At 40.5% G+C, this 19,798-nt stretch overlaps 1 protein-coding gene across 2 annotated transcripts in view; it reads right to left on the bottom strand.

Annotated features, from left to right (window-relative positions):
* The window catches only part of CHN2 (chimerin 2), a 166,310-nt gene that overhangs the window by 65,943 nt on the left and 80,569 nt on the right, over nucleotides 1-19,798 (bottom strand). For both annotated transcript variants that reach the window (XM_075493091.1, XM_075493092.1), the window contains exons 4-6: nucleotides 9,363-9,394; nucleotides 6,106-6,219; nucleotides 3,802-4,087 (exon numbers count right to left, since the gene is read on the bottom strand). In XM_075493091.1, the coding sequence (XP_075349206.1) occupies nucleotides 3,802-4,087; nucleotides 6,106-6,219; nucleotides 9,363-9,394 (432 nt within the window). The remainder of the gene's footprint in view (nucleotides 1-3,801; nucleotides 4,088-6,105; nucleotides 6,220-9,362; nucleotides 9,395-19,798) is intronic.

The following is a 19,798-nucleotide window of genomic DNA, read 5'->3' as shown; positions in this document are numbered from 1 at the left end:
AATCTCACTTGTAAAAAGCCTAATCTATAAGAGGAGTACTGATGCTTAACCTTAGAGTGCTGAATTCTCACATTCCTCTTGAAAAATAACAGAAGTTTCTGTCCTGCATGTACGGCTTTCCCCCCCACTCCATGATTTCTGAAACATTCAAAATACTCCAGACAGCACTTTCAAATAAACCAGCTCAATTATTAAAAAAAAAAGACATTTTACCTGTTCAGTTGGCCAGAGAAAACACACCTTACAACAAACGCAATGATTTTTCACACATGAAGCAAAAAATACTGAATATTCCTTCACTTATTTCTAGGAGTCAGAAATTTATCGGAGTAATTGAAGTGGGTGAAGGTTTTGATTTGTGGGCCGACCATGGCCTTTGTCTAAAATGCTGTACAACACATGAGAGCCTCAAGCAAAACATCTGATACAACTCCCATTGAACTACCACTTCCCCATATTATTTTTATATTTCAGAGGACTTCTAAAGTTTATATAAAAACAACCATTAAATCCCCTTTATCCTCCTCTGTCGCTATATGCTATTACTGACAAATGCTCGGTATTTCACCAGTTTATTCCAAAGCCCAGTCCATACTTTATCTGAGGTTACTGTGAGGAAGAAATGGGAATGATGACCCCTGAGTCTTTGTCTGCTACCCAAGCCTCTCATGAGCTTCTCTCAGGAACATATGAAGCAAAAGCAACCATGGCAGGCTTCACCATATAGACTTCTGTGAATGTCTTTCAGTTGCTAATAATTTAGCTGAAGTAACCTTTTTTTCACATCATTTTCCATAAGATGATGGAAAACTACTGGTACCAGTAGAGAAGCCCATTGGGAGCTTCAACCATCAACAGCGAGGCCCCAGCTGCTACGGCAGGTCTTCAGCCTGTGAGCAGATCACCTTGCCTGTTTAGCCCCGCTCCTCTTGTAGCTGTGATTGCTCTATGTTAGAAACAGCTGCTATTCCTCCTTCTGCTGCTTCCCCCCAGTGAGAGGAAGGCAGAGAGGGTTGCCAACAACGTAATGGCTTAGCTGAAGCCAGCTATTTTTACATGACAGTGCAGCCACGCAGCCCAGTCTTGCAGGCTGCTACTGCCTGCATGTACAGAAATTTAGATGAGCACTAATCCTTGTAGGGTAAGGACCTGCGGTACTGCCTTTCACATCATGAACCATCATGAACCCACCTCGGAGGTAAATAGTACTTTACACACTTCAATTTCACTCAGCTGCAATACAAAAGAAGATCTAGTCAGTCTCTTTTCCCAAGTAACAAGCGACAGGATGAGAGGAAATGTCCCCAGGTTGCACCAGGGGAGGTTTAGATTGGATATTAGGAAAAATTTCTTCACCCAAAGGGTTATCAAGCATTGGAACAGGCTGCCCAGGGAAGTGGTTGAGTCACCATCCCTGGAGGTATTTAAAAGATGTGTAGATGTGGTGCTTAGGGACATGGTTTAGTGGTGGACTTGGCAGTGTTAGGTTTACGGTTGGACTCGGTGATCTTAAAGGCCTTTTCCAACCTAAACGATTCTATGATTTTATGATTCTAATCCAATCACTAATGAGGTCCAGAGGTGTATTTTCACTATCGACAGCAAGTTACATCAAGTCCAAACATTTTCAAGCACAGCTACCTGAAATTAAGGATGCAGATCTACAGCCACCTTAAGCCCATATCATCATTTTTTGAGCTGTCGTCAGAAGAAAGTCTTGCCCTCTGCTTTGTGCTGCCTTTCCACTCATATGAGGTGGATCAGGTAGCAGATCTGGCTGAAAATGCACATGTTTTTTCTTCTGGCTGAGTTAGTTTTAATCTGGACCACTTTTCTAGTGTCACCTACTGTGTAGCTGCATAAAACCATATGTCAGCAAAAAGGAGGTGGTGAAGGAGAAAGGGCAGGGGCCCCTTCAGCAACAGTTCTTCTGTCAGTCTAAAAGAGTTTTTACAGTACTTACTCAAAACTGCCCAGCCTGAAAAATGACATCCAACCCCAAGTACAACAGAAAACACAATCTGTTAGGAAATATATGGTACTAGAAGAAAGCCCTCTGAAGTCTTTAGGAGCACTTTGAGAGATACAAAAGACCATTGCTCCTCAACTGCAAGAACTGTAAGTAAAACTGAACACAATTTTGAAATTGTGTTTTTCCTTATAAAAAAAATATTGTCCTGATTTCCTAGAGAAGGTAGCATGATTTTCAACTGTCATGATTGCTTTATTATACTACAGTCATGTAATAATATTTACAGTCATCCCAATAATGGTCCAGTATTCTCTCGACATAAAATAAACTTTTCCAGAACATCCTCTGGACCATTCTCCTACCTGCACAAACACACCTACACAAAAAAGTCTGTCCCACTGCACTGTGTTTATTTCTTATTGTGCCTCAAATAAAGTCGAAATTCACTTTCTCGTGCCTGTTACAGCATTCAAAATCAACCAGTGTCCAGTCACAGGAATCAACTCAATGAGCACGAAACCTGTCTCAATGGCATCCACTCCTCTTGCATATTACAATACCATCCAATTGAACCAAAAACTATCGTCATCGCTGTCATCATTTTGAAATAAAACTTGAATGGAGGACTTGTTGCTGTGCCATTCTCCAAAGGACTTCCCTGTGGCAGTATGCCTTCCCTAAAAAATGTCATTGTTAATGGAATCAATTTGTAATAGAGGATGAATAGGTTTATATGTCAGGTCAGTTACTCAGGCAGTTATTATTACTGAGAAATCCAAACCAGTATATAATCAGCCAATGCAGATATGTGAACCCAACAGATAATTATGCTAGAAATGTCCTAGAGTGATGAGGATACATACAAAAAAGCTGATGTCTTTTCATGCTCAATATTACTGTATGACAGCAGATTCACTCCCTGCTTCCCAAATACAAACCAGCTCTAGTTCCCAACTAGCTAGCCAGCACACTGAACACTAAAATCATCAGTCACGCTGCAGAAGTACGCTTACAAATGTCAGTAAATTCAATTCAGCACAAACACTGGACTAAAAAAAAAAGTTTTGTTTTACAGTTCTTACTGCCTTACCACCTGGGAAATGAAAATATCCACATGTCACTGCTTACAAGACTGTTCCTCATATGTAAAAGAATTTCTAATTTTACATCTTCAGATGGCTGCTAACTGCATGAAATTCTCAATTTATCATCATGTAAATAAGTCCTAGTCCATATAATGCTATGGGATACGGGCACATGAGAGAAGGAGATCAAGGAAAGCTCACTTCAATGAAAAGAGCAAGAAGAAAGGAAGGCAAACACAATATCCCAATTTCAGACCCACGAGAAGAAAGGGAAGAAAACACACAATATCCCAATTTGAGACCCATCCACCAAAGACTTGGCAGAAAAGAAGAGCTTTGTACTGCGAATGGAAAGATAACAAACTTGAGCTGTGGTGAAGGGTCAGTGGGAACCAGTTTCATAATCTTACTGCGGAATATGAGTGAGTATATATGGACGAAGAAACGTAACTTGTGAACAATTTTAGATGCAGTTCCCAAGTTAGATGGTGTATATATATATATATTTTTACACAGTGAAAACATTTGCATTTGGTACTTATTAGAAAGCTTTCGTCATAAGCTCCAGTCAAATATTAGCTTGGAGCCAAGATCACATTAACAGGATATAAACTTTTCAGTGGGATAGTAATATTTAATGAAGTATAGAAAAAGAGAAACAGGTCTTTAGACAAAACACTTTTTTCTCTCAGATTTGATAGAAAGACTGGTATTAATTGCCAAAATTTTAAACTGAATACTTACCTTTTCAACTGGGGTATTTTCTTCACTCGTTACACTTGCTTTTCTTGATTCATTTTTTGTTCTGCTCAGCCTCCGGGACACTTTTTCTCTAAGCAAAGTGGCGTATCCAATGTGTTCGTAGATGGGGTTTGTTGTCATTTTGGAAATATACTCAGAAGCCTTTGTTTCTATGTACAATGTTATCAAGCCATCTGTAACTAGATCATGGATTGATTCGAATCTTTTCTCCCCAACGAAGTGCTTCCCATCATAGAACAACCTGTAGTTTAAGGTCTGATTACCAAATCTGCAAATACCAGAAAAAAAGGAGGGAGAGAAAAAAGAGAGAGAGATAATTCATACTGGCAAAACGCTCAGGAGGTGATTTCGCTGACGAGTCTATATGTCTGGATTACATATGGAATATGCACAGGACTGCAACCGGATCTCTGTGGAGAGACCAACTCAAGTTCAAAACCCAGACTTGACTGCATCACATGGACTGGGCTACAGAACTGAGACCAAGTCTCCACAACAAGCTACATGACCCAGTCGTAAGTGGTTTAAATCTAAATCCTAAAGGGACTACCACAGTGATCAGAAAGGCATGTTTTGCATTGATAAGACCTTACACCGGCATGCATAATTGTGTTAAGGGCTCTTCCATCCCGAAACATTTTTGAGGGGCAGAAAGCAGATGCTTAACAACCATGGGCCTGTTTACAGTCAATGAAGAGAAATGGACATCTCCAGCAAGTAATTCAAATCCTAAGGGTCTGAATCACCCTCTGGCAGGAAGCCAGGGAGACTGAGCTCCTAATTCAGGGGCCCAATTAAACACCCAAAGTTCTGTGGGATAACTCTGGCCCTATTTATGGCAGGTGTAATCTATGGGGTTTTTTCCAAAGTGTTTTAAAAAGCAAAGTGCTGTAGTAGCACATTCAGTTTATAACACGGAGGTTGGAATCCCATTCTTGATTAAAGGATTCAAAGATACAACATTGGGTTAAATGGTCCTTATATTGCATCAAATGTGCATGTCTCTGCATACTTTGCTGGGCATTCAAATTAACTTGTTTAAGCCTCTTATTTTTTCGCCCACATTTTTCATATGAATTCCCAATTTATAATCAAATTCAGTTTTTGATTCTACAAATAATTATCCAGATGGATTTAGAAATCATGCTGTTGTGTCAAAACAACAGGCACTTTGCCATAATCCCCATCCTTTAGTCGTTCTTTTTAGTCTTGTTTTTGAAATCTCTCTCCAAACCCCTAAAAAATTACGTTTGTTCTTTTTCAGCCGACAAAAGTTGCTTTTAATTTACACCACTTTTTAGTTGGCATGACTCACCAGCTTTTCCAGCTCTACCATCTGCACATCAATACGAATTCTGAGGATGATTTCAGCACTGTATCAATCACAGCTACTTGGGGTAACTCCTTAAAGGAGTCTTCCTTCTGGCTTACCAGCAGAACGGTAAAAATGCAGGCTTTTATTTTGTGTATATCTCACAGAAGTAATAATGCTAGAAAAATTGCAAAATATTGCCAAGGAGTTTGTTTGGCCAAAACCCAACAGAATATCTTGTCCTCTTGCCACTAACCCACAGCAGCTTTAAGACTGTTGCGTGGGCAGGTTTTGAAAGGCACAGCTAAGCCAGGAGCGGCTGTATTTTCAAGGAAAGGCACCTGTGAGGGGCACTGAGGTTGTAGCTTGGGCTCCCACTTAATTTTTCATTCAGTTGAATAGCAGACTCTTACTTCTTTGAGCAGCAGCATCCCATGCTTCACACTATGTTTCTACAGAGAGCTTGAATTCCAGTTAGGGAAGAAAACTAAAGTTCAGTATGCTGCCTTTGACAGCTGGTCAGCCACTGGACTTCATGATTTTCCAGGTTTATCCAGGGTTATTATAGCTGAAGGTTGCCGATGTTTGTGTACAACACATCACTGAGCTCAGAGGACAACCTGGCTGTGTCCTCTGGCAGGACACTCCCCTGTTCTGTACTCACTCACATCTCTTACCAGTTTTCAAGGAGAAGCTCCATCTTGACAACACTCAACTCCAGGTAGCAGAAATTTTGAAAATGGGCACAGTCTGCTTCTGAAAAGGGACTTCCTAGCCAAGTGCTAAAGGAGTGACTGAATTGCCGCAGTACCGCGATGGTCAAACTGCTGACAAGAGGGTGTAAAATCACTCTGACACCATGAAGTGTATTAAGTAACGGTGGACGTAGACTTCACTCAAAAGGGACTGATATAATCCCCTCCATTAAACACATTTACATTTGAACTATAAGGCTCTATCAAAACATCATTTACCTGAGAGCAAGAGTATAGCAGCCAGGTTGCCGCTGGCTTTCTCTAAGAATATATGCTCCTTCTACGCCAGCAAGTATTTCATCTGCTTGCTCCCGAGAAATGATCCCGTGAAACCTAAGGGAAGACACTTCAGTGACTTACAGAACAATCTGACCAGAAACACCTCCCCCTCCACCCCAGAAACCATTTGAAAACTTCTGGACTGCACAGCATCGTGGTCTAAGCCATCAGGAGAGCTTCCAAGCATCTAAAACTGGCAGTACAGTCACCCAGCCTGGGCAAGTCCAGCATAGAGGCAAACCAAAAATTACACTGTATATGCAGTTTCAGTCAGTATAAGCCAGTGTGACACTTCAACCGCACCCAAAGATTTTTTTCTGTAAATGCCCCATCTTTTCACAACTTTTTCTCTTCTACCAGTGTATGCCCCTCTTCCTTGTTTTCTTTCTGGAGGCCTTATGACAGAATTGAAAACTAGGCACAAAGGCATTATTTTTTTTTAAATGGAGATGACTTAAAATTAAAATGAGATGTTATTCTTATTATCAGTTTGCTTTATTTTTATATTAACGTTGCTTTCTCAAATTTGTAAGGGGAACTGAGACAAAAAGTGGCAACAATTATTAAAAATTCTATTCTGCATATATTAAAGTAGAAGAAGATACAGAGTAGCCTTGAGAAAAATACTGGTTTCTTTGTTTCAATGAGTGCCTCATTCAGTGTTGGAAAAAAGCAGTACTTCTCTGATTCTTTTGTCATTGCTATTTTAAGAAAGAAGGAGACTCTAGGATGCACAGTTAACCTTACGATAATCAATATTTAGTGGTGATCTTTCCATAAGTACAAATGCAGTCTTTACAGCAGTTTGAGTCTTAACTCCTACACACATTTTGCTAGCTGATAAGTCTCCGAGGGTCTCCTCAGAGGTTTTGAAAGTTTCTATTTTTGCTGCTGTCTGAAAAAGCCACTAAAATGTACTGGCCTTCAGCACTTTCTCTTTTCTGACAATACATATGAAGTGGCACATTTCTAACACTGCCTCTGGCTTGGTAGTGAAAGAGAAGAAAAACACATCGGGTGTAAATGCAATTGTTGTTCCGTTCTCTTTTCGTTGTCTTTTCACAACTATTACATGTTGGAAATATTAGGTTTAGGTGATCTTTCCAGAGTGACTTTCTATTCAAAACGATGTAAATTGATTCATACTTTCTGTCTCTACTGGTGGGGGACACACTCATTTAGTGCCACATCCAGATTGAAACGAGCATCCCCTAGATGACATAATTTAAGCATGTCTTTATCAGTAAACTCATGGCAATTCATAACTCTAGTTAAAAATAATGAGCACAAGCTATTCGCCACCAGAAGCTCATTATAAAATATAGCAGGCTTTAGGTTAGGTATTAGGAAAAAAGCTCTCCTGGTGATCAGTTTACGAAAACACTGGGACAGGATACTTGGGGCACGTGTGAAATTTCTTTAACCATGGGTGGTAAGCACTGGGTAATCCAAGCTTTCTCATGGATATTTTCGATACATTTTTATAAAGGCATAAAACCAGCTTGTACATGGTACAAGATCCCCTGAACTCAGACGCCTGCCTCTGACAGCAGCCGACAAGAAATGCTTACGGAAAGAGTACAGGAAACAGTGACATATTTCTTTCACTTCACATCCCTGTCCATCCATCACTGGTTTAGCCAGAAGTTGTGTCCGATCAGCTGTGACCTTATCCTTCATGAATCTGAGAATCTCACTTGTAAACCCTTTAATATCTTTACACTTTCGGCCTCCACAGCACCCCGTGGCAATGAACTTGAGGGACGCTGTGCATGTGCCTCTCTTGGACACCCACTGAGGAAGACCTGTTCATCTTCCTCCGATGTTAGGAGCTGCATCCCTTTGCTCCACCATAGTTGCACTTTGCTGCACCTTTCATTTCTTCTATAACCTTTCTAAAGAGGAGGGAGGAGGAAGGGGTAGAGAGGGACCAGAACTACGTGCACTATTTAAAATGCAGCCACATCACAGATTCATATAGTAATATAATTATGTTTTTTTCGGTTTCTTTCCCTAGAAATTCCTGATTATCTTTCCAAGCACTACTGAGCACTGAGTGAATTGCTTTTATAGGACTGTCCCAGTGGTTCTGAAATCTTCTTTCTGAATGATAACAACTAACGTGATCTTGCCTGGGCAGGTTCACCAAGGTGATTTCTTACAGTTCCTGCCAGTCCTGCTGCCCCACAAAGCCAGAGTATGTCAACAGCCAGGCAGGCTCCTGGATAAGAGATTGCGGTAATCGTTTTACAAGTCCTGCTGTAGGAAGTGTGATGGGTTACTCAGCTAGGTACTGTCTTCAGCTCTGTTGTACTCTAGTGGCTAGATCTGAATTCCCTGTTGTCAAAGACAGTATTTAAAAAATGAAACTTCAGTAATTAGGGGCAAAGCTACTGGCTCTTGAGGTTTTCGATGGTAGAAAAGGATCATTAAACACAGATGATGTGTCTAGGATGGAAGAAAAAATAGAACGTGGGATCTAAGTAATTTAGCTAGCGATAAGGGCTAGGGCCTCAGCACATTACTCTAGCAAAGGCCAAATACCAGATCTGGGTTGTTGCTGCAGCAGCTATGCCCTGCAACTTCACCTGCCCAAATCTCCATGCCAATGTAGGATCCAGCCCCTTTCAAGCTATTTATTGGCAAGAAGACTGCTGAGCACAAAGGAATTACACTCTAGTGGTCCGTTATTTTCCTCACAACAAAAATACACCTCCTCTTTGGGTATTTCAGACCTAGTAACTTTAGCAGGGAGAACAGCATTTACACATGCAGTAGCAGACACGCATACTTCCACAACCATGTAGCGTGGTGAAAGTATAGGAACATAAACCAAAAGGCAGTGAGAGAGGCAAGCTGCTTCTCTCCTCCCCAGGCCATTGCAGGACCACTGGGAGGTTAAAGCGACAACCAAAATAAAAGGAAGAAATACTCCAGACAACATTTTTTTCCCAAACTGTCCTGAGAAAAGCAAAATAAACATGCAGGCTCACATAGCAGCACAGTCCATGGATTGTGAGCAGCAGTACTGGACTGTAACATAGCTACATTATAGGCTTTCAATATATTTAGCTCCCAGTTGAAGTGAAAGGTAAAATAAAATATTTTATCAGACCTCCATTGTGTCTTTTGTTTTTAGTTCTAGAACAACGACTTTTGGATACACCCAACAGATACATAAAGAGGAAAATACTTACTCTCTTCCATAATACTTTGGTCTGTTCTCCACCTAAATTTTGAAAGAAAGGAAAAAAATATTTAAAACATACTCAATTTTAAATAAGCTACATAAAAAGAAATTATGCTTGATTATTAATGAGGACTACTGCACCCATCTAAGTGATGAAATTCTGCAGATTCAAAACCGTGACTGGAACATGACTACACAGAAGAACAGAGAAATGAAAACAGAAGAGGTGGTTTTATTGACGGATTTCTGGGAAGAATAACACATATTAATGGTGGAAAAATAGACATAATTGTATAAAAGAATACATATAATTGTATAAAATCTGATCAAATGGATAAAGAATAGATTACTGCAGCTTTGCCAATCTAATATTTATACTATACAATACTACTATTTTTGTTATGCCCCCTTTAGCTTCTTAAAAACATTTTTTGCCTATATACGGCAACTAACCGAAGATAAAAAACTTAATATTCTTGGGAGAAACAAGGTTTCTGGATTTAGATCTAGTCTTAAATTCCTTGAAGTCTCAGGAGATTGCGGGCCTGATCCAAAAGTACACTGAAAGCTGCTGGAAGGCCTCCCAATCATTTTAAAGAGCTCTGAACCAAGTTTTAGGCACGTCCCGTTCTTACCCAGCACCTCTGGATGCTCCCGACACTTCGACTCGTTTCTCCGACCCCAATCTTTTGGCTCGGCCGCCAGAAGCAAGCTCCCCAGCCCCTGATTTCGCCTTTCACCAGCCTCGGCCTTCCCGCCCGCCGCCTGCGGCCCGGCTCCCCGGGCGGCCCGGCTCCCCGGGCGGCCCGGCACCGGCCCGCGGTGCCGGCAGGGGGCACGGCTTCCCAAGCTTTCGCACGGGGGCCGGCGCGGAGCCACCTTCCCGCGCAGCCCGCCTCCTTCCAGCATTGCATACCTGCTGGCTATTACAAGTTCGTTCTCAGATTTTAAGGCGTATTCACCTACACGCATGGTTTAAGCGTCGTTATAAAGAGATGCTCCCTCCCCAGCTACGGCACTTATCATAGCGTCATCTTACCGGGCGGCAACTTCAGCCAGCATTTTCATGCATGAGCGTGACAGAACGTAACGCAAGATATACGTAAAGACTCCTGATCATTAAAAAAATATATATATATATCTGAGTGAGCGCATACCTGGGTAAAGCTGCCCATATCAATGGAATTCCTGCTTCACACATAGCGACACCCACATGCAGAAAAACTGTGGTTTCAAGACTGTTTCATCCTTTAGGATAAAACCCGTGAATTTTCACCATCCTATCTGACTGGAAACAAGGACCCTTGTTCTTGTTCTGATTGTATCTCATTATTTCACTCATAAAAACTTTACACTGATGACGGTTTTCCATTTCTGAATAGCAGATGCATAAATGTGACAATTTTGATTCAATAATCCACACACCACGCACTAAACCGTAGCAGCTGACTTTCTACCCTGCAGCCACTACGGCTACAATACAGCGCAAGATGAACAAAAAGTCGGTACAAGATAATGAGAATCTTCAATGGAAGACCTATGGGAGTTCAATCAAGTCCTTACTGCGCTTCTTTCCCCGCTCGGCATTTCTCTTCGAGCACGGCACTAACGATAGCAGGATCATACCCTTGAAACTCCTGCCTAGGAATAATACCTTGATGCGAACATTTTTGAGCTCTGAGGGGCAGGAATAAAAGGAAAAAGCAAACACAGAAGTGAAGAGAGAGCAAAATCAGAGCAATTGCCAAGTGCAGGTGCTGTGTTTCTACGTGCATATACGGCAACTCAGAGAAGAAAGTGTAGGAATTCAATTTTTTTAACTTTATATTTTTATAAGTAAAAAAAAATCAAGAAAAGGTCATATTACCTCAGAAAGGAGGTTGTTCATATGTTCATCTTTAGTAGCGCTACATGACTTTATTATCTTGGAACTGTGCTACCTTCCTGTCATCCTTATAGACCTTAATGACCCCCCAAAGTATATATTTAGCTGGGAACTTCATTAAAAAATAGGTATCAGAAGCTGGGTTAGGTGAGACCACCACATGCAATCTTCTCTTCATGGAAACAAAGGCCACTCAGTACATGAAAATGGTGACAAGGAACAAACAGATAAACTTTCATTCCCACAGAAAGCCAAACAAAACCTTTACACCTCAGAAGGTAAAGTATGACTTTCATCTAGGATTCAGAATCTGCTTCTTTTTAAAAATACAGATTTGCCTTTATTGTATGTACACACAGAATAAAACCCAACACTTTCAATCCACCTCAGAAAGGTAAGAGTTAACAGTACTAGCACTCACCCTCAAAATTACCTGCAAGCACAAGTTCCCCCACAAATTTATACAGATATATATATATATATATATTTATATATAAATAACTATATATATATAGAGAGAGAGTATAAAAGCAATCTGGAAATAACTCCTTGAGCAAATGGAGGCACATTTTGTATCCCTTTCACCACACCATTTATGCAAAAATACAAATTTATCTGCGAAATTGTTATCATTTTACTAGCAACTGACTGAACTGCCCTGGACACTGTGGTTTCCATTTTTCCTGCTGTTCATGAGCTAAAAGATTTGTTCTTCTGAGAATCTACACAAAGCCCATCAAATCCTATGTTCTTCCCCCTCCTCCATTAAACAGAAACCTTCACTCCAACATCTTTTAGCATCCATGTGTCTAAAATGGTCACAACTTCAGCACTTGGCTTTAGGCAAGAAAGATACTGTAGTATTCCCTGAAATGAAGCTCCAAATCTGCCAGACAATCCAGGTGCCCCAGAATCTGAAAATCCTCTCCTGTGCTCACTGCAATCTCTAGCCTGAAATAATCATTTCACTGCTAACCAACTTCACTGCTAGGAACAAACACAAGGAAACAAAGTTACAGCAAGATAAAAGATCAAAATAACATCAGGGTCTCTAGATCAAAACCAGAATGTTGGACTGAACTTGGAAATAAACCAAAGGCCTACACAACTGATGGAGCAGAGGCTTAAAAGTATCAAAGGAGCCAGTAGGTCTGTTTTGTGCCAACCGCAGACTCTGTACAAACTTCAAGGGAAATTCTATATATCCCAGAAGGCAAAGGTGACCGAAATTCAGTTGGGATTAGCCTTCCCTCTCCTGCTATAAAGGGGCTTGCACACACAAAGTCAGGCAGATCCACCTAAGAGAATTCTTAGCGGTGGAAAGAACAGAAAATCCGCAGGTAGAAAAGTGACTATTTCCCAGTGGTAGGAGCCCAGAATAATCAGCCTTATTCTGAGGACACATACACTTAGGTTTTTTTTCATAGATAATGGCTATGAAGAACACTTTCATCACTTTCTGTATAGCCCTCACAATTTCCTTGTTGAAACAAGGGCCAGCTTTCCCAGGTGACCAGTTGGTTTTATCCATCGCTTTGCCCCATCTCCATAGACACTGAGCAAGGGGAGAGATCAGAGGGTTTGAATCATTTAGGACTCTTATGCTAATAGACAAAAACAAAGTACAAAACTGAGAAAAAGTCCGTAAGGCAAATAATGGGTCTTCACTACTGAAAATATATTTTGCCTTAAAGAGCTCCACAGCTTGCTTTTACTACTCCCATACAGAGGATAAATTAAATCGGTTCTCTCTCTCCACTAAAAGTAAGTGGCATCTTTCAATTCCAATGTGAGATGGTAATTTTCTGGCCTAGAAAAAAGTATTATTGCCAATCTCAAACCAAAAATGTGGTCGCAGAGCCGGCATTTCTGGCCGTTGTTCCAGAAACCATGGGGAAAACGCTGAGAATTACTACTGAAATTCATAGTTGTATAAATGATGAATCAGCAGTGAATGACAAAATTGTTTAAAACTAAAGTCAACTTGATCAGGAAATAAGATGTATAGTGAAACAGCCTAAATCACTACTAATCCAGAACTCTTACAAAGCCAGCAACGCTCAGTGACATCTAATTTTGAAGCATGCTCAAAGAGAAATGAAGCCCAGCACAGCTCTCCTGGCACTCTCCAAAGGCCTTTGGAAGCTCATATTTAAGAGACTCTGCATATTCCAGCCTTGACTCCCAGCCTGCCAAACCTGATTGCCTCTCCCCACCCCCAAAAAAAAAAATCCTGACTTGTACACTTAGTCTAGTTTTACAAGTTTTTTTACAACGTTACAGCATATTCTTCAAGGCGTGGAGTTAGTTGTACTGGGGTTTGAAGTCAACACTGAGAAGGAAATAAGTCTTCTTCAAAAAAATACACTAGCTATGTAAGCTAATTCAATATATCACATTTATATAATTTTGAAGTTTACTGAATTTTAATGCCCTGGGATTTGTGGCTCCTCTTTTGGCCAGGATGGTTTAGCCCTGGTATGACATACTCCTGCTAATGTACAGATTATTGTATTAAAATCCTACACCACTCTGCAAGATAACTCATCACAAAACTACTGGGAATCGTGCAGGCAGGAGGTGAGCATCCCCTAATGTGATAGATTTTCATTGCAAGCATTGACATCCAAGCCACACTGCATGAAGATTTGAAGATACCCTGAAGAATTCTTTCTGCGTAAGTTCTACCACAGAAATAAGATAACTCTAATTTCGGAAAAATTTAATTTCTCTTCAGCTTCATTGCACAAGACATATTTCCTTATCCAGTGGCCAAAGCTGAAATCTAGAAATGTTGGAATGAAACTTTAGAAATCCCTCTAGGACAGCAATCTGTCTGCAATTCAGAAGGGCCAGCATGGCATAACATTGTATATCTACCTATTTCAACCACTGCCTTAATACATCCAAGAAGAGAATATGAAAGGGGAAGGGAAACAATCAGGTGGGTAGCTGCACCTGGCTCTCTCTTCTTCTCTCCAGCACACAGGAAGAGCAGAGAAACACGATCCAAGAGTTAATAACGTTGGTGTGTTTACTGAGAGCAGGCAGTGAGGCGTTTTCCTAAAGGATGTTTAATCTGATATATTTTCTGTTTGGAACAAACCTAATTATTTTTCAGTAATTCTAGTTGACTAGATATAAATATGTTTTTCAGGTCAGTTTGACATACAGAGAAATAGAAGAGTTGGAAGAGAAGCTTTCCAGACAAGCCCAGTAAAAACAGAGTGTACAGACAAGGAGTTTATGGTCTGAATTGTGCAGCTTTTGGCAGAATTGTCATAAGCCAACTGCAAACTTTAGCCTTAAAATCAACAACCAAAAAGGATTAAGGAAGATTGTAAGTCCCCATTAAATGGAATGAAGTAAAAAACTATGTTGTATTTCATTACTTCTACAATATAATTTTTTTGCCTCCAAATTTTTCTTAAAGAAATTTCTACTTAGATCAATTAGTGCGTCTAACTTTCCCTCCAAATAGGACAAATTATTTCACATCAATGAGTCTTAAGCAATTTAAATTGGGAGAACATTCTTTTTGAAGGGAAGTATTTATCTACCTTTTTTACTACCTTTTAACCACTTTCTTCCTATTACCTTATCAGGCTCTCTGGCACCAATGTTTTCAAAGAGAAGCAACTCTTGGTTTTGCAGAAAGTATCATATCATAAAGCCTGTTGCTAATTTTGTTAGTAGGAGTAGCAGCAATGTAACAGCTGTAATCCCTGGGCCAAGGACAGGCCAATTACTGACACTCACTATGTACGTACATAATGAAAAGATGGTCTTCTCCCCTAAGATTTTCAGTCAATGGCATTCAGCATGACTGATGGGACAGGCTTCATAGGACAAGCCTGTCCTGCACATGTAACTTCGTGAGTATGTTCATATACCTTGGCTTTGTGATGAGGGAGGAGCAAAGACATTCCTCAGAAAGAAACTAGCAATGCACAAGCCCCCAGAACATACTCCACCAGCGCTGCCCATGTTTCTGAGGCTCTCCAGAAAGGCGACATGAATAGTTTTTGAAGTCCACATCTCCTTTTGTCATTCAGTCACAGAGCCACGGGGATGCCAGCGTTACGGCCACTCGATGGATACACACTGAGCCACATGACGGAGAGGGACTACGGTGCCTCCAGGGCAAGAGAGTAGCTGGGAGCAAGATGTCAAAATCATTCAAAATACCAGAGGGGCAATGACTAGACAAGTCTCCGCAGAAAAGGATCCTGGCATCATTACAGAAAATAAAATGAACATGAATCACTGATGCTCTCTGTTGCAAAAACTACCAAAGCCAGAATGCCATCCTAGGATATAAAACCAAGAGTGCAGCCAACAAGACACCTTAGAGTAATCCTCTCCTTGCAATGTCCACTGGGAAAGCCTCTAGCTGGAATACCGAGTGTGGGTTTGGGTACCACGTCTCAAGAAAGACTGAAGCAAATAATTGGAGTGAGCAGGGATTTGGCAAACGTGAAAGGCGTGAAAAGAGATTGGCCCAAAGAAGAGAAGACAGAGGGGGGCTGTAGCAGACAGCTACGAAAAAAGGCCACTTCCAAGAGGAAATAAAAGAATTTGTTCTCTGTGTGCTTACTAGACATGGCAAGAAGTAATAGGCTTAAACCGCAAAAAAGAAGATAGAGCTTAGATCTTAGGAAAGTGTTAAAAAGAATTAAACACTAAATAAATAACCAGAGGCAGTCATGAAATCTGCAACCTTGAAAGGCTTTAAGAAGAGGATATGCAAACATCTCATCTTGATGCAGGGATGACAACCTCTTGAGTTTCTTCCAGCACCCGAGATACCATGATCCAGCCTATTCCTCATCTCTGCCTGGACTGCTCTCAGGAGATAGGGATTAGCAGGGAGCAGACTGAATAGGTTGTATAAATCACATATAAAACCACAATACTACCATGTCTCTGCCCACCTCTGTGAGGGTCTCAGGAGAGAAGGCAGAAGGGAGAAGGCAGTGGACCGAGTGAACTGTTCTAGAGAAGAAAGCCAAACCTTCAACTGATAAACTGGTCACCGCTTACCTAACTACCAAAAATCAATTTAAATTTATCAGCACAGTAAAGTGCCAAATCGTGCTTGATATCTTCTAGCAAAATACTCTGTGGTAAAATTTACAGTGCTGGGAAGAAGGTTGGAGTGGAGCTCTTCACTACTAGGAAGAATATAAAATGAAAGACAAAAGTGAAGAAAAGTGAAGAATGCTTTTATTGACTGCTGCTCAAAGCTGGACAACTTCTCTGCTCTGATGGCGTGCTGCAACCTACAGAGAAGATAAGATGCATAACGACCCTTTCGCAGAAGGATAACGCATTGCAAAGAAATGCAGGAAGCTCAGCAGGAAGCTCTGACTGTTACTGTGGCACTTACTGCAGTCTGATCTCCACTCTATCAAGCTTATTTCTATCATTTTTAGAGACAAGGAATTTAAAAAGAATTGGGTTGGTTTGTTTGCTTACTTGCTTGTATCAAACTTTCAAAAGAGCTGCTCTAATGCATCCTTTATGAGGGTATTTTTAACTTGGGTTTGTTTCCTATCTATGACCTTGAGGAAACTGTCCAGCATCCAATAATCAATACACCAGACAAAACACTATAAACTCCAGAAGGTAACAAAAACCTCCCCCAACACAGACATCTGCTATTGCTACCAAACCAGAATATATTTCTGTATATATTCAGCTCTAACAGAAAAGAGCAAGATTGAACAAGAAACAAAAACCCAAATATTTTCTGACCTAGTAAAGAAAATAATGTGCTCCTGAACATGAGCTAAAATAAATTGAAATAAATCTTAATCAAGGAGGCTGCTGTTAAATAGTCAGGGGAGACAGGGTCAAGTTGAAACAACTTCAACAGCAAAAGCAGGAGTCATCTATTTTGTTATGCGGCTTTCATTCACACAGTAAGGGCATCATTAAATGTAAGAAGGAATATCAATGTTACCTTGAATGCAAGATGAAAAATTTGAATATAGTATTTAAACTGTGCTCCCTTTTTTCAAGAATGATGTGTTGAGTCATTTAAATGGGAGGAAAAATATCCCCAGCAGCAGCAGATGAATGCAGTAAGCCGTATCAAGGCTCTAAATGCTGCCTGCAATTCTGTAACCAGCGAGAAGCACTAAAACATTCCCATGACACATGCCACAACAGTCCACAGTACGTCTGCACAAACCTGTTGGCGTTATGTCACCTGCCCTAATGCATCCCCAAAAGCCCTGCTTCCTAGCCAGCTCGCTGCTACTATTTGATGTAAACAGGTAGCCCTTCAGCAAGGTGCCTAGTGAATGCACTTGCGAAGTGCCGAGTGAACGTTTATAACCAATCTGCTGGAGACTGGTTATAAACTCGAGTATGGGCTGGAGGTGTGGAAGGCAAATCAGGAAACAGCTCATCAGAACTGAGAGTGGATGGGTAGGTGGAAAATGAGGAGGAGGGGGCCTTAGACAAGCCCCTGCGTGGCGTCGTGGGGTGTGAGACGCACCGCCACTTCATTACACTGGGAGAACATCTGGGCACGGGGACAAGGAAGGATGAAAGCAAAAATCCAAGGAGAAATAATAATATTCATTCAGCTAATCTCCTGTCATTGATTTTATGAATACTTCTGCTCTGTACTTGGGAACAGCAGACATTTCTCTTAAGTCAGGCTATCTGCAAAGTCTGAACAGGAATAAGGGAGCTTAGATAGTGCTAGCTACTTTTCCCGAGTCTGGAAAAGGAGGAGATCCTATTAGCTCCTCTGCAAAATACTAAGTAGGAGAATATTTCCCAAATTATGAACAATTTGGTAACTTACAGATGCTTTCATTTCAACAAAGCTGAGTATTTTGAGACCTATTTATGAGATATACTATTCATAAAAACATCTCTATCACACACACACACTCTCTCTTACTTATTTGTACAGGGTAGTTGAAATGTGTTAGTACATATTAGTCATGATGGTATTTCAAACAAATATGCAAGTATTTTGGAAACAAAGGATAAACAGAAATCTACATTGCAAGCCTTCTGAATTTTCATTTTGAACCCCAAAATTCAGGAGTCCATGTCTGAAAACAATACAACCTCCACCATTTTCATGCCCACTTCTCTTTGGTGTTCCAAAAAGACCTGTGTAACTGGGCTGATGCATGCATTCTGTGTGTAGGTATATACATACATGTACAGGAAGATAGGAAGCAAGATAGACAGATGTGTAAAGTTTCTATATTTATTCATACTAAGAAATACAAATTCATCAACTGCTCAATACTCCGTGTTCTCATCTTAAATCTTGAAAAAAGACATCAGGCATTTCACAAAGTATCAGTCAGAGAGCAGAGACAGTGAGACTCCCTTCTACATATTATTTTAACCAGACACAGGGAATACTGGCCTAAACTGGAACAGATATGTAAATCTATACAAGCACATAGCATTTTCACCTACACATAGACTTATTGATAAACTTTATCTAAGTTGAGATATGAAACGGGCTTTCATTTATTTTGGCTTGAAAACTACTTACACTTGACATCGTGTCAAAATAAAAAGAACTAGATGAAAAGACTGATATGTAACAAGGATAAAAGGAAATAAAAAAATATTTTTTTTTATTTCCAAAATCATAAACACACACACACACACACACACATACATATCACACACTTCCAAGGGAAAACGGAGAGGAGGGTGAAACTTCCCAAAGAAGCTTTCAACCAAGACCAGAGGGATAATTAGCAAGTTCATCAGTCCAGAAAGACAGCTACATACAGTTTGTGCTCATTACTCAGAAGTTGCCATCTTGTCTTCCAAAAAGATGGCTTTAACTACTCTGTTTCGCAGTGATCAATAAACTGGTTCATATCGTATTCCTCTGACAAAGATGAACACCAGTCTAATTTGCAAATCATTAGTAAATTAGTAAACATTAGAACATTAGTAAATTAAACTTGATGAAATTCAAGTGGAACACACAAACCTCTTCTAGTTTTGTTTAGCTGTAACTACTTAAATGAAATATTTACTATCGTGTCTGCAGAATAATTAGAAAGCTTTCTCCTCCATTCAGTAGTCAACGGACTGTTAAAACGAAGATGATGTGGCTTCATCTGAGTGCTCCACCACGCTACTACTGCAGCGGGGTGAGACTTCATGGGCTCTAGGAGAGATGAGATTTCCCGTCAGTCCTTGAAGTGCCTTGGAAAAAAACAACTTTCTCTGATGTGATGAATACAAGGGAATTTTTGGCAAGCAATATTCCAGCCTGCCTTGTTTCTTTCATCCACTGCTGCAAATCACAGGCATTCTGTGGGACAAAATTCACTACGGAGATACCACAGAAAAATGACATTGGGTGTAAACCCACATTTTAAACCTAATAGGAAAATCTGCATGTGGCCAGTTTAGAGAGATGCCGGATACAATACAGTTTGACATTCCACAGGTCCTCTGCACCAATTTAACCAAAGACCCTTCCCGCCGTTCAACTGTTTTCAGCCCCCTCCAGTGCCAGTGCAGCCAGGCTTTCTACTTCCGCCACGCATTTCAGC

The sequence above is a fragment of the Mycteria americana genome, chromosome 2, assembly GCF_035582795.1.
Source record: "Mycteria americana isolate JAX WOST 10 ecotype Jacksonville Zoo and Gardens chromosome 2, USCA_MyAme_1.0, whole genome shotgun sequence".
Lineage (NCBI taxonomy): Eukaryota > Metazoa > Chordata > Aves > Ciconiiformes > Ciconiidae > Mycteria > Mycteria americana.
Note: the sequence above shows the minus strand (reverse complement) of the source record. Positions and strands in the feature narration are given on the sequence as shown.